Source organism: Acipenser ruthenus, chromosome 11 (assembly GCF_902713425.1).
Source record: "Acipenser ruthenus chromosome 11, fAciRut3.2 maternal haplotype, whole genome shotgun sequence".
Taxonomy (NCBI): Eukaryota; Metazoa; Chordata; class Actinopteri; order Acipenseriformes; family Acipenseridae; genus Acipenser; species Acipenser ruthenus.
Window position 1 is genome coordinate 26,334,980 of NC_081199.1, and position 14,260 is coordinate 26,349,239.

General features: G+C 37.2%; 3 protein-coding genes across 6 annotated transcripts in view; 2 read left to right on the forward strand and 1 right to left on the reverse strand.

Moving 5' to 3' along the window:
• Positions 1–3,718, reverse strand: part of LOC117426930 (hyccin 2-like) — a 72,781-nt gene extending 69,063 nt beyond the window's left edge. The window contains exon 1 of one of the 4 annotated variants that reach the window (XM_059033521.1): positions 3,584–3,718. The gene's annotated coding sequence lies outside the window, so the exon portion shown is untranslated. Of the gene's footprint in view, positions 1–3,372 lie in introns of all 4 variants that reach the window. The other 3 variants (XM_059033520.1, XM_034045177.3, XM_034045176.3) reach the window with 3 other exon arrangements.
• A 2,283-nt stretch (positions 3,719–6,001) lies between these two features.
• LOC117426143 (NADH dehydrogenase [ubiquinone] 1 beta subcomplex subunit 3-like) lies at positions 6,002–9,181 on the forward strand. Its single transcript, XM_034043476.3, has 3 exons — positions 6,002–6,142; positions 7,122–7,253; positions 8,216–9,181. The coding sequence occupies exons 2-3, from the start codon at positions 7,123–7,125 to the stop codon at positions 8,367–8,369; spliced, it is 285 nt and encodes a 94-aa protein (XP_033899367.2). The 5' UTR covers positions 6,002–6,142; position 7,122; the 3' UTR covers positions 8,370–9,181.
• Positions 9,182–11,766: 2,585 nt separating this feature from the next.
• Positions 11,767–14,260, forward strand: part of LOC117426715 (uncharacterized) — a 29,909-nt gene continuing 27,415 nt past the window's right edge. Inside the window, exon 1 of the mRNA XM_059033427.1 lies at positions 11,767–12,030. The gene's annotated coding sequence lies outside the window, so the exon portion shown is untranslated. The remainder of the gene's footprint in view (positions 12,031–14,260) is intronic.

Sequence of the window (14,260 nt, forward strand, 5' to 3'; positions counted from 1 at the left end):
CAATTACGTCTCACCCGAAAGACGGAGCACAAGGAGGTTAAGTGACTTGCTCAGGATCACACAATGAGTCAGTGGCTGAGATGGGATTTGAACTGGGGACCTCCTGGTTACAAGCCCTTTTCTTTAACCACTGGACCACACAGCCTCCTATTGAAATAAGTAGCACTGCTTACTATGGAAAAAACAAACTCCTGAAAGAATCCAGTGAAATGTTGGTAACCTTTCTGAAGTCCAAGTAGGTTACAGTTACTAATGCACAGCACTGTGTAAGTAAACATATTTTACTCAGTAAAAAGGAATTTGTTAAAATCACCTTTATAAATCCAGGATATAAAAATTCAGAGCTTTATGAATGAAATGTATATTAAATATAGTGTGTGCCGGTTTTACAAAGACGTCCAAATTCAGGTCATACAGCTAATAAAAATCCTCTTTATTTACCCCTGAACAAAGAGAGCTCTGTACTCATCTGAACTTCAACTGATTATGGAAACATAGCCATGATAAAAACCACAAGTTTTGATTTCAGAACTGCATGCCCCCCATTTTTCAGCCAATACTAATGAATGTATTCAATAAACACTTATGGAAAATGATCAAACAACATATTTATAGACCAAAGCAAGCTTTTTACATAAACCACCCAAATGAGTTTTCTGCAGCCTAAAGGTTAATTACAACAGATTACAGAACAGAAAATCCCCTAAAATATGTGGATTTGTGTTATTAGTTCAATGCTATACTGGCCTTCCTCATGCTGCAGACTGAAATTGCACTAGTTATCCACAAAGACCCTAGTGTTTACAGACGTGCAATCAATTCCCTGGGTAAGTTAGCTCAGAGTGTCAGTAGTTTTCCTGATAACCATAAGTCCTCTTTATACAGTCCATTCACTGAGAAGAACAACATCCAGCACACTCCACAGTCTCTGGGCACATCATGTGGAAATCAAAGAGCAGTCAATGTTGACAGTGGCCTAGTGTTGCTGCAATGATGGGGTAACTCATTACATGTTCATGTCTTCCAGCCCTAGCATCAAATCTATCTCTGGCTACAAGTGAAGATCTCTTGGGGGTTTTAACAGTGGAAAATTAAAAGCTGCAATTTCCCACAAATGTTATATTTGACATTTACAAGATCATGTATTGATGTTTCTTTACTACAGTCTTCCACAGCTGAAATTTTCAAGCATTTTTAAAACTATTTGGGGCACCTTAAAAAGTAACTGGGTCTGAAATGCAAAGAGTTATATTAACAAACGCATTATTCTTGTTGTTAAGATTCATTTTCCATTGCTTTACATCCTGGTGACTTTAAAATGAATGAGTTTAAAATACCCCTATGGCCTCCAAATAGAGCTCTAAGAATTATGTCTAAATTCTTAGTACATCAGGTTAACCTGTCCCCTAGCACCTGATGTAGGGACATGATCCTGAAAGCTCTACTGAGGCCACAGGGAGAAACAGAGGAGAGAGGTTATTACAGGCAGAAAAAATGTTTTAGGTGAGAATACCCTACAAATACTAGTGTGTACACTTTGTGAGAGTGTGAGAGAAAAGTACTGTTTTTTTTAGACACTGTAAACTAGACAGTTTCCTGGCTCCTGGTGCTGCAAGCTGGATGAGAGACATTGAGGAAGGTCACAGGAGACGAGGCTCCCTGTGTGTCGTGCTGGAAGGATCGACAGCAGAGACCGTAGTGTTCCACTGCTTCATTTACAACACTGTCGGTTTTACAAGGTTTCGGTACTGGCAAATGAACTTCTGGCTACGTTATTCAGGCCAACATTGACAGAGTGCATAACAGAAATCCCAGTAAAAAAAAGGTAAAAATAATAATCAATGTTATGTTTCACAAAAACACACTCACATTTTTATTTTGACTACATTGTCATTATTAGGGGGCATATTTTTCTTTTTTTATTTGATCATTTTTGCAGAAAAATCTGATTCCACTACCCAGTACTTGCTTTCACATATCTAGAAAACCAATTGTGTTGAAACCTGATAAGGCTATTTTGTGTCACTATATTTAGAGTACCATAATCTATGGAGGAATCTGCATGTCCACGTACACAATGTTAATATAGAAAGATATGTGTAGGGGGTTTTACTCTACTTTCTTAAAGCTTTCATTTTGTATTTGAAAAATAAAAAAACTAGTCCAAGTGTATGAATGGTACGTCTACTCAAAAAGGAAATAATTACGTTTTTAATACAACTCACTAAACGTGTAAATCTATCCACCTTTTAAAAGGGTTCAGGAGTAGCCATAGAGGACACAGATTTGTAGATGGACAAACACAAAAAAATGACAATGTAGTATTGTTAGTTTTATCATCACCACAAGCAACAATTTATTCGATACTGCAGCTTCATTTCAAATGTATTTTCACTCACAACACTAACATTCTAACCGGTCTCACGCAGACCGAATTATATTATTCCAATAATATGCATCATCAGTAGGCATAATCAAGCAAATCTGTACTATTGGTTTGACAGAGTAAATCACATAAGTCACCGCAACCAACAACATTCAGTCACCATGGAACGCACAGTAGTACAGTAGCCTGTAGTATGTTCAACCCATGTCGCATTACGCAATCTACAATCATTTGTGCTTTAGCATGTTCTCACTGTCGTCAGTCACAAAAAGCCCGAACCAGCACCTGCGTGGTGGTACTATTATTTATTATTATTATTTATTATTATTTATTTCTTAGCAGACGCCTTTATCCAGGGCGACTTACAATTGTTACAAGATATCACATTATTTTTACATAAATTACATTATATTTTTACATGTTATTTTTACATACAATTACCCATTTATACAGTTGGGGTTTTTACTGGAGCAATCTAGGTAAAGTACCTTGCTCAAGGGTACAGCAGCAGTGTCCCCCACCTGGGATTGAACCCACGACCCTCCGGTCAAGAGTCCAGAGCCCTAACCACTACTCCACACTGCTGCCCACTATACTGTTAATAACATGCAATAGCACCACACACACACAGACCAGGTGATCCTCTGCCTTGAAGCCAAAACACACACACACACACACACACACACACACACACACACACACACACACACACACACAAACAAGTCGCATTCACATAGCTTTGCAGACCCTGTGGTCAGTGACAGAAAATGTTTGCCTACTGCAATTGCAATTGCAAAAGCAAAACACACACCTCCGTGTGGTCGTGTACCCACTCACTGAACACACATGAAAGTAATTAAACCACACAAGAGTATATGTGACTTCTCACTGAGTCAATATTCTTATGGTGCAATAGAAACTAATGACATTTACATTTTCCCACTTCAGCGCAGTACTAAGTATCGCTGTCAATATACTGTTCTTACCTCTGTGGTACTGCCGCTTAGCCCAGCCAGTCAGCCTGAGTCCTGTTTCAAAAATGATTTACATACAGTTCCCTTTACACTGCGTTTCTGTGGGTATGCCGCTTGTTAGATTGGACCCCGGGTAACAACCAAGCGGCAGTATATTAATATTAAATACAATCCCATTCGCGTGTGTCTATTTCTCGTTATCAGAAGCAGCAAATCTCCCAACCTCTGCTGACTGTCTCGTTGACTCTCCAATAACATCTTCTCCGTCCTGCCACTCTTCAGCTTCTCACTAAAACATCTTGCTATTGGACACGGGCTGCCGGTTCTTAAAACAAGCCATTCAATTGGACAGACTTTTTAGGCGCGTCAACAGTTAGGAAGGAACAGGAAATAAAACAAGCAAGCTTTCCGTGAACTAACAGCACATTACAAAACCGAAGCTTGTAATAACGTGTTAGTGTTTATTTATGTTGTTGTGTCATCTCTTTGTTTTAATAACATTCAGGAATTATATTTACATAAAACGCAAACAATGGAATGGTCAGGTTGAAACCTTTCCCAACAGTTGGGACAGTTCGAAACCTGTACACTCTATTTTTATAAAATTAATATCCTGTTTGTACCGGTAACCCTTTCTTACCATAAGAAAACGTAGATAGAGTAGCACCCAGTATGAAGCCGCTTTTTAAGAAGAGAGTTTTAAATTAATAGAATAGTTTACCAGCTAGGTCAAATAATATTCTGAAAGTTTACACATTTTAAAGAAACGGTATGACGTGAAGCCCATGAGAATAACTAAACTGAAATTAGAAATTTAGAGGTCATTTGTTTCTTAAAATCGCTGACCCAACAAACAGCCAGAATAACAGGAACTTGTGCAAGAATACCCATCACCAGCTTAACCTTTTATTCTGAATCTGTACTCCTTCCCAATAGGGGCCTGATCATAAACCTCTGGAACTAAAAATAAGGCAAATCACATGTCTGCAAATACTGCGTAAGTGCCTCCAGATCCCCCCTTTCAGTAGCGGGTGCTAGAGAATTATCATAAGCAAATAACATCACAATGGATATGGCGTTATCTAGCTTATGTAAATTATTGTTAGTGTGACATACAGACAGGGTGCTAAAGAACGTCCTTACCCTTAACCTAGGGTGACCACCTTTTCAAAATGCAAAAACGGGACACCTGCCATTTCTTATGCTGGGGTATATTTACATATTTTTTAAAACTTTTTTTAGTGTTTCCCCCGAAGAAGGGGGAGTAATGATTAAGTTGTGATTGTGAGAGTAAAATGATTAGAAATGGAACCAGCATAACAGATTTGTGAGCTAGTGTTTCCTTTAAGGCTGTATTTCAAATAGGTGTATTTGTAGCTTTTAATGTTGTGGACAATTTGGCTGTCACTGACTGTTGTTGCTGTTCTGCCTCGAAGGCAGCTTGCTGTGTTTATTCATTTTTAAAAAGAGAAACTCTGGAAAGAACAGAATTGCAGCACTCTGACTGAAACACTTTACAGCATGTTGAGTCAGAGTCGTTATCGGCAGGAGACGGGATGTCGATGTGCTTCAGTTGTGCGTACCATGTGAAAGATTTCTGGGGGCGCGCCTTTTTTTATTGTTTTAACTGGCGACCGAAGGAGTGTAAGACATTGCAAAATAATGCGCCAGGGGCGGTGCCATGATGCGCTATAAACAGATATGCTATGGTTTGAGTGGGGCTCTGAATTGTAAGATTGCACTGTGTCTACAAATTCGGGACAAATGCCGTCCCGGAGACATTAAGCCCGGGACCGAGACTTGATACTTACATTACGGGACTGTTCCGCCCAATTAGGGACGGGTGGTCACCGTACCTTAACCTAACATATGTGCAGTGTGTGTAATGGACGCTTTATTGCAATATTCACAGCACCCTCTAGTATGTACTGCAGTACATTATAAAGGAAACCTGTGTAGCCATACTTCAGAGCTGTTACAGCATTGTGCAGTATTTATTATAATGACATACTTCAAGTTGGCCACTGAAGTTAAATGTTGCATTTAAAAAAGTATTTACTGCAAATTAACTAGTAGTATTTTCTGTATGACACGGAATTAAATATGGTAACTATATACAGTGTGATTGACACTGCACTGTCAGATGTACACCGTTCAGTTGGTGTGCGTTTCTTTGATTATTAGGTATTAGTTGTTACTCATGATGAAACATCAATAATTTGTTCTGACTTGGATTCAGAAGCACCTGCCAACTGTTCACCTATTAGCCCTCTATTTAAGTCGGTCAGTTAAGAATCCTTAGAAGTAAGTCGGGCATTTTTCGTATTCAGCAACATACAGAATAAGCGCTAAAATAAAATGTGCATAACAACTGAATCACTCCTTAGTGGGACTGACAATTTTAACAAAGTCAGTACTACCACTATGATTTTTTGTCCAGCATTTTTATCAGACACCAGCGATCTCTGCAGACAGTAGCACTTCCTGTGTTGCAAATATACCGAGGAATGCAGTTATGATAGCTAGTGTAATGGTAATATTGAGAACTACAGTTTGAAATCCTAAAAAAAAAAAATGTAACATTCACAAGTAAAACATGTTATCATTGTAAAATTTGTAACAGTTAAAACAGCAAGCGCTAAATCGACTGTCTCAAAATATTGAAACGCGTTTTGTGGTTGTCTGGGCTTTGTGAGTGTCCGTAGTTTTAAAGGGGCCGTGTCTCTCTTCGGCGAGTGCAGTTGATTGCTTCTCTACAGAGGTCAACGAGGAACTGACAAAAGTGAGGCTTTTGTTTAATGTTTATATCTAAAACGTCCAGTGTGTTTGGTTCCTTAGCAACTGCCTTTTAATCTGAAATGCATCAGCGATGTTATCGAACATGTAATGCATCAGTTGTGATTATTTAAAAATTAAGGATAACGAGGCCTAGAGCTTAAGTAGTTAATGTTATGTTGACAATACAGTACTGTAGTTATAACATTAATGTAATAGATAAGACAGGTCCCGCTACTCACACGTATTAAACAATGCAGCCCATATCCCAAACAGTAAAGTGTCTTGCTGTTCGGTTTATCTCTAGCCATGACCTCTTTTGCCTTTTTATGTTATTTGGCAGCAACTTGTTCTGAAATGTTTACGTTTATTGTATTATTATATATTACGAATCCAAGAATGTACGAGGCAATGCTAAATGAGAACGTTTGCACTTTGCTGTTAGAAACATTGTTTGTATTGCCAAGGTTAAGTGTTGGTCGTCTTAGAGTGATGACCAAGTGGGCAAACATATCTTAAAACTTTTAAAAAAGGACAATTTTATAAGAAAGAAATATGGGAGATTAGGAGCCAGTGAAGCCCCACCGATTTCTACAGTGATGCTGAGTGAATATGCGCTATTAAAACTTAAGTGACTTGGTTGTAAGTGCCACTGTTGAAAAAGATGGTTCAACTCACATTACCTACAGTGTATGCAAACCTATGGAGGATTAATAAATACAAAGTTTCCAAACAATACAATATAGTAACAACCCAGAAGAGAGAGCCAAGTCATTATATTAGACTATCGATGTAGTAGCCTGGGGTGAAATGCATTTGGAATATACTATAAGGATGTGATTTTTTTTTTTAAATGTCATTTGTTTTGTAAAATCAGTAAGTCTACCAAGTACTGTGCACATTGAGTTAGCACCTTTGTATTTAAACAAGATTCTAGGCTGTACTCATACCTACAATAGCAGACCTTTGTTTTTCTGTTTCTGAAGGATGGGCCACGGCCATGAACACGGACATGGCCTTTCAATGCCAGATTACAAACAGTGGAGAGTGGAGGGGACCCCCCTGGAGTTCACACAGGAGAGACTGGCAAGGAGGGGGCTGAAAGACCCCTGGGCTCGGTATGGAAACTGGAATTGCTGTCTCTGAGAGCACAATGTTCAACCCTGTTGAGCTCCCCACAGCTATGGCCAAAAGTTTTGCATCGCCCTGTAGAATTAACTAATTCTGCGTTATAAAGTCGAGAATGAAACCTGCTGAGTAATGTTATGCTAACATATTGAATTACATACCGCTTTGTAGTTTTCCATCTACTTAACGAAAAACTGACAAATTGAAAAATGTGACATTTCGAAATCTAACATGAAATACTGTTGTAGTACTATTATGGTTTCCGGTATACTTCTTTGATAACATGATGTTCATATATATATATATATTCAAGCTTGCAATTTTTAAATTATATCTCAATCCTGATGCAAAACTTTTGTCCATAGCTGTACACTGGACATTTGGTTAGGAGATCCAGTTGGTGTACTATGAAATAATAACTCATTTTGTATATGCTTCATTCTATAAATGGGGGCTTTGGTCTCTCTGGAGGCATTTTATTGAAGGCCTATGCTGCACAACTTGCATAAATACCAAGTCCCCCATGACTGTCTACATATGCACCTGAAATAAATACATGTTAAGTAACAATGTGTTTTTGTCTTATGACATGTTTATGACCCTGTATAGTATTTTTACATTTTAACATATTATTCACTTTTTGTCCAGGAAATGATGATGCTGCTGGGTTTCTTCATTCATTTAAGAACATGCCATCTCACGTTGTCTACGTCTAAAGTTTAAAATGTCGGATTCCCTTTTGACCACTTTTTATGGTACTTATCTTAATTCCGCTATTTACAACTGATTTGTGCCCATTACCCATTGAATCAGTCAGTAAATGGGATTAATGTATCCCTAGTCTTGAATTGTAAGCAGTGGTACACATTTAGGTTTGGGGGATGCTCTTCAGAGTTCTGTGCACATGATGAAGTGCTGCATTTCCTTTTCTTTATTTTCCTGTTTTCTACAGAAATGAGGCTTGGAGGTACATGGGAGGCTTCGCTAAGCCAACGAACTTTAAAGATGTGTTCTTCAGGGGCTTCAAGTGGGGTTTTGCAGCTTTCGTTGTAGCTTTGGGCGTTGAGTATGCCCTGTTCCCTCCAAAGAAGAATGGAGATCACTAGAAAGTTCAAAATTCCCAGAACTTTAAACATGTGATTTGACATCCTTACAGGAGAACATGAAGCCATTCCCACTTCACTTGAAGATATTGCGATATCCACAATTTACCTACAGTACCTTCATACTACTATACTGAGCATCAAAAGAAACGTATCACTTATATTTGAGCATCAAAAGAAACGTATCACTTATATTTGGATAAAATTCACTAGATGTGATCAAACTCTGTTTTAGAGCAGGTGCTGATTAATAATTGACATCACAAAGATGATGCAAAATCATCATGGGCAGGTGTTGTGACTCTTGGTCTCCCAGTTCGTGGCCTGTCATTGAGAGAGTGTGTCTGGTTATACCGTCTCGCCAGGTTTGAAATTGCTGGCTGTGAGCACCCAAGACGGCGATCCACAGTACACTGCCCTAGTCCAGCCTCCAACATGCCGATTGCACGAAGGCGCTGCTCTCTTGACAGACGTGGCATATTGTTTTTTTTTCTGTGATTTTCATTATTACTTTTATTCAAGCTTGCAATTCAACAGCTGAAATCACTCCATATCCAGTATCCAATCAACTGTCTCACTAATTAGGTGATTAAGTGCATATGCTTCAGTCATAGTCACTCAAGTGTGTCATGGTCAAGGATCGAGTGATTAAAAGAAACCAAAAACATTTTGTCAATGTCCATCATTTCTATACCTCTTTTTTTTAATAAATGTGTTATAATAGTGAAAAGGAAGACAAAACCTCCTGAGTAAACTTCTGATGTACAGAAAAAACTAAAATGATTTTCTTTAAAAATAAACACTTTATAAATACATTTCAATTTATTTCAGTTTTTATGTTATACTGATTTTATTTTTTATTTTTTTTTTACATATACTGTGCTCTTTACAGAAGTAAAATCAGAACAAAAGTTTTTAAAAAACACACACCCAGTTTCTGGTTGAAGTAAAATAGACAGCTAGAATTTATAATGAAGTCCTGTTTTAATGCAGCTAGAAATTGCCTTAATGATGGATACACACTGTGTTTGAATTCTGTAGTGTCTTTCATCCACAAAGGACGTCAAAGCACGTAACAAATGCACAGTACCCTGAAAGCCTTTTAAAAGTGTTGGTATTACTACTACTAACCATTTTAAGCATCCCCGTGCAGTAAGCAGAACCAGGTAACTTTGCTGGCAACTTTTCAAACAACTTGTTTGGGGAAAATGAACTCAAATCAAGATAGTTAAGATACAGTGGCTTAAACTTAAACTATTCACGTGGCGTAAATAGTTTAGCAAGTCACCTCCAATAAAGTTCATAACCTGTCAAAAAAGGTTGCCCAAAATTCATACCCACCCTTCAAAACGTAACTTGGGATAATGCCTTCATACTTGGTACATATTCTATATTCTAGTTCCATTGTCGGTGTTGTCCAGAAGAAAAAAAAAAAACATTTTGAGTTATGTATATTTTTTATGAATAAAGTTTCACATATATGTAACTAGACTATCAGCCAAAACAAAACAATAGTAAAGACGAAGTCAAGTGAAATTACATATAACATAGCAATGCTGTTGCAGGTGTTTTTAATGACCGACCACAAACACGAGTGCACACCAGTTTGTAGAAAAAGGTTAAAGAGAGGCTTTATTTTCAGGTAGTTCCACGGTGCAAATGAATGTCCACCACATTTAAAATAGTAGCACAACTGAGAGCCCCTGTTCATTACTTTAGATCAGCATGCAGATACCAGCCGCTCAATGCACAAAGCTAGCTTCCCTTGGGAAGCCATACTGCCGTCCTTTGATAAACACCAACCCCACCCACAGGTTAGTTACCTTTAATCATTTAAAGGGATACTGTCCTAATAGAAAGTTGTATAAACTCCCCCATTATCATAACCCATAAATCATTTACACATACATCCAAAAGAAAACATCAATACATTAACCCGCACAACCATATACATTCAATAGACCACAATTTAAACCTGTACCCAATACACAATGTTTAATATGGCCAATATACATGAGAGACCGGCTTCCGGACAAACTGCGCAGTGCTGACATTCACCACTAGAGGTCCCTACTTCTACATATAGTGCAGTATTCTTGACACTAGTTTATGTTGTTGATTTGGGCTAACCTTATTTTAACAGCAAGCTCGCATTCTTTAGAACGAAGTGCACTTTAAAATATAGTTTATTCATTATTATAATTAATCAAACATGTATTTGTCTCTTATCATTTATATGTTCCCATGGGAGTCCTTGAATTGTATGTGAAACCCATCACAGATAAGTTACCACTTGCAGCATTACAGCTCTCTATAGACAGATTTACAATATAGTGGTGATTCACCATGACAAATGCATTTAGTCATATTCACAGCTCAAAACAAAACTCAAGGGGAAAAAAAAGGATGTAACTGTGTATGTGAAACTTATCAGTTCAACCACTTCCTGCTTTTCTCACATTGGTCAGTGGTATATTGTTAAGGTGGAGCGCAGGAAAACTAGGGGTTCTGATTTAAGTATTAACCCGAATTATTATTTTAATTTTTTTACCGACTCATTTATTTTTAATTTAAATTTCACCCGAAATTGTGTCAAAAATTAGTTATTAACCTCACCGGGTAATGTTGTCTAGGCATTATAAATCAATTAAACTTGCTTACACTAACATCACGACCACTTTTTCTTAAAGGGTATATAATTTGAAAATTCTGATTATTTTTTTTTTATTTCTTGTTTTTCTAAATGCACACAAAAATTATATATATATATATATATATATATATATATATATATATATATATATATACACACACACACACACACACACACTATAAGGTTTCCATGGATTTGTGAAATATTACTTGATTTAACATTGAAGAGTGCAAATACACCATGTGCGTATTCAACCCTTGTCCACCTTTAAAAAAAAATCTTCTTTCACTTTCAATTCTGTTGTTGGACGTGGCAAACATAGAAGGAAGAGGTATGTTTTTTATAATAGAACAATATATACTATAAAACCGATACCTATATGTGTCCCAGTGGGCAATATAAATGCAAGAGCGTGTGATAATGAATCTAACTCGTGTGTCTTTCTCGGGCAATTCCCTTCGCGATTAGTCACTCCCATATGGAACAATTGAAGGGGGGCATTTTCGTTTCAGCTACGTTACTCTCTATGCAAATTATTTATTTAGAAACAGAAATAATGTACATTTAAGTATTCATTAGGACGTTTAATAAAATTTCAGTTGATGCAGCCCATATTGATACACGTCTACCTAGTTATAATTGCGTAACTAAAAAATGTCGATAATTATTATTGGTGGGGAAAACAAAAAGGTTGAAATGTCTTCACCAGAATAAAGTCTAAAGCGCTATTTAACGTAAGCCAGCCAAAAACGCCTACTTACTTTTGAGTTTCCAGTACGAGTGAAAAAGTACCTGTACATTCTAAAATAACGAAAGACTTTCTCACATCCTCCATACGGGCAAATACCAGAAACCCACATCACCAGCAGGAGGAAGCGAAACAGAAATATTCCAACCAAAATCTACACCGTACGCAGTAACCGAAATGGATATAGTTGTAAAATGTGTTCTGTTGATAGATTTCATATTGTTTCATTTGATACCGACGCCGCAGTTAAAGCTACACAACAGGTATTGTTTAAATTTCTTTTATTTATTTATTTATTTATTTAATAAACTTAAAACTGCATTTACAGAACGATCATTTCAGAAACCCCAGGCAATAGCTCTTATTGGTGTATGGACTGTACTAGCACACAACAGGAGAAATCAAAGGACGCTGTCACCCGGGACACAATAGTAAACGATACACATCAAATACTAAACAAACATAATCATAAATAATAAACATGTAACTTTAATGTACAGTTATAATAGGAATGTCCGTATGACGTTGTCAGTGAAATTTGGTTTCTAGAATTACTTTTTAAATCCGTGACTCGCCATGATATTTATATAAACGGAATTCAGGGTATTTTTGATAATCTGTATAAACTACAAGACCTATGAAAAGTTACGATCGGCAAACTTCTTGTCAGATTTTAACGGGTGGTGAAATATTTTGAAACAGACTTCACATATAAATCCCCTTGGAGGCAGAAGGTTTGTTTGTAAAATGTTTCTGCTGTGTTTTTGCAAATGGCATTAAAAAAAAAAAAAAAAAACTTGCATTATCTGATACTGTATAGCCTCTTCATTGGCAGAAGCCAAGGATCAGATGAATAAGCATTTTTATGTTAATCAGAGTTGTGGTCACTATTATTCCAATCTGCCTACTTAGTAAATGACATGTTTCAATTCTACCACATGGTGTAGCTATAGCGTGGAAGCCGCATAAACAATAGAATGCCTCTACGACTTTAAGGGGGCTTATAACAAACTTCTCTTATGAGGACGTCTGTGTACAGTTCTACATGTAAGAGGTTCCTAAAGGTGTATTCAAAGTTCCTAAAGGTGCTGTCCAACATGCATTAGTATAAGGAATTGTGAACAGACATACTTGCATAGAGGATATGGTCGTGGCTTTGTTGATGAAATCTTCAATTTTCCCAGTACTTCTGGTAGGCATGTCAGACTCTGCTAACATTAGATCGTACTGGACTCGCTGTCATCCGGTTCCTGAGCACCCCAGTACTGATCACAATTTCTTGTGTAATGTACAAAGGCAAGACTCAATGCACCTCAGGCGTAAACCTGTACATGTAAAACCAGTACAACTGGCATCTGTTAATGCTCAGTCTCTTACAAATAAGACTTTAATTCTTAATGACTATATCTCCGATATAATTAGCCGACATGGTATTCAATTCCATTGTAATGCTGATGACAGTTATTTGAAAACTACACCAGATATTACTGTGGCTGTCTCTCTATTGAATAATTGTTTAGCCGACATAAAGACTTGGTTGCAGCAAAATTCTTGTTGTTGTATGTGTTTTCTGTTCTGGCATAAGTAAGAGATAAAACTATAGAGTTTTTTTTATTGGCTTCAGTGTTAAACAGAAAACCATGATAGCCACAAATCTCTTTTCTAAGAAAATGTTGCTGATTTTAATGACTTCACTGACTGTTTCTAAAGCAGTTGTGTGTGATTCATAAACCCCCTCTAGTAACCCTCAATGTTCCCTTCTGCCTTGCACGTGCTTGATCAGAAGACAGTAAGAGAACTGGAAGAGGAACCACAGAGGTATATGAGCAAGGGGCACGGGTTAACGGGCTTCTGTTGTGTATTTAAGATAGATGGTTTGCGTTAACAGTGCATTAACAACACACCTTAAAGTTTCCCATAGTAAAAGCACAGCAAAGCGCAATAAAGGATAGTGAAAGCATAGTAAAACCCAGAGAGGAATGGTAAAAGCATATAAAAAAAAATGGCAAAACATGTATTGTTCCCAAACAAAATCCATTTGAACAAACCATTTAAACAGTTTTAATGAACAATACAGATTAATTGATCTTGGGTTATTTGGGGAATCAAATGGTTAACAATATACAAATTAAGTATTAGTACCAGTATCATTTCCTGTGGAACTTTTTTTTTTGTGTCAGGGAAAATGTGGTCAGTGATACTCATATATAATGGTATTTACTTCTGCTTCCCATGCAGTTCACGTGTCAGAATCCTTATTACTTACCACTATAAACTGGCGAGGGATCTCTAGTTGTCACAGGAGAATGAAATGCTTCCTTCACCACATGGGAACATGCCGCTTTTCATTCTTTACCTGCTTTAAGAATAAATGAATAGCACTTCAAAGTATATATTTTCATATCATTTGCATGGCGTTTTCATTCCACAGCGGAGTAGAACACATGTGCATTTTACAAAACTAAAACCAAACAAATTGATATACCCGAGCAC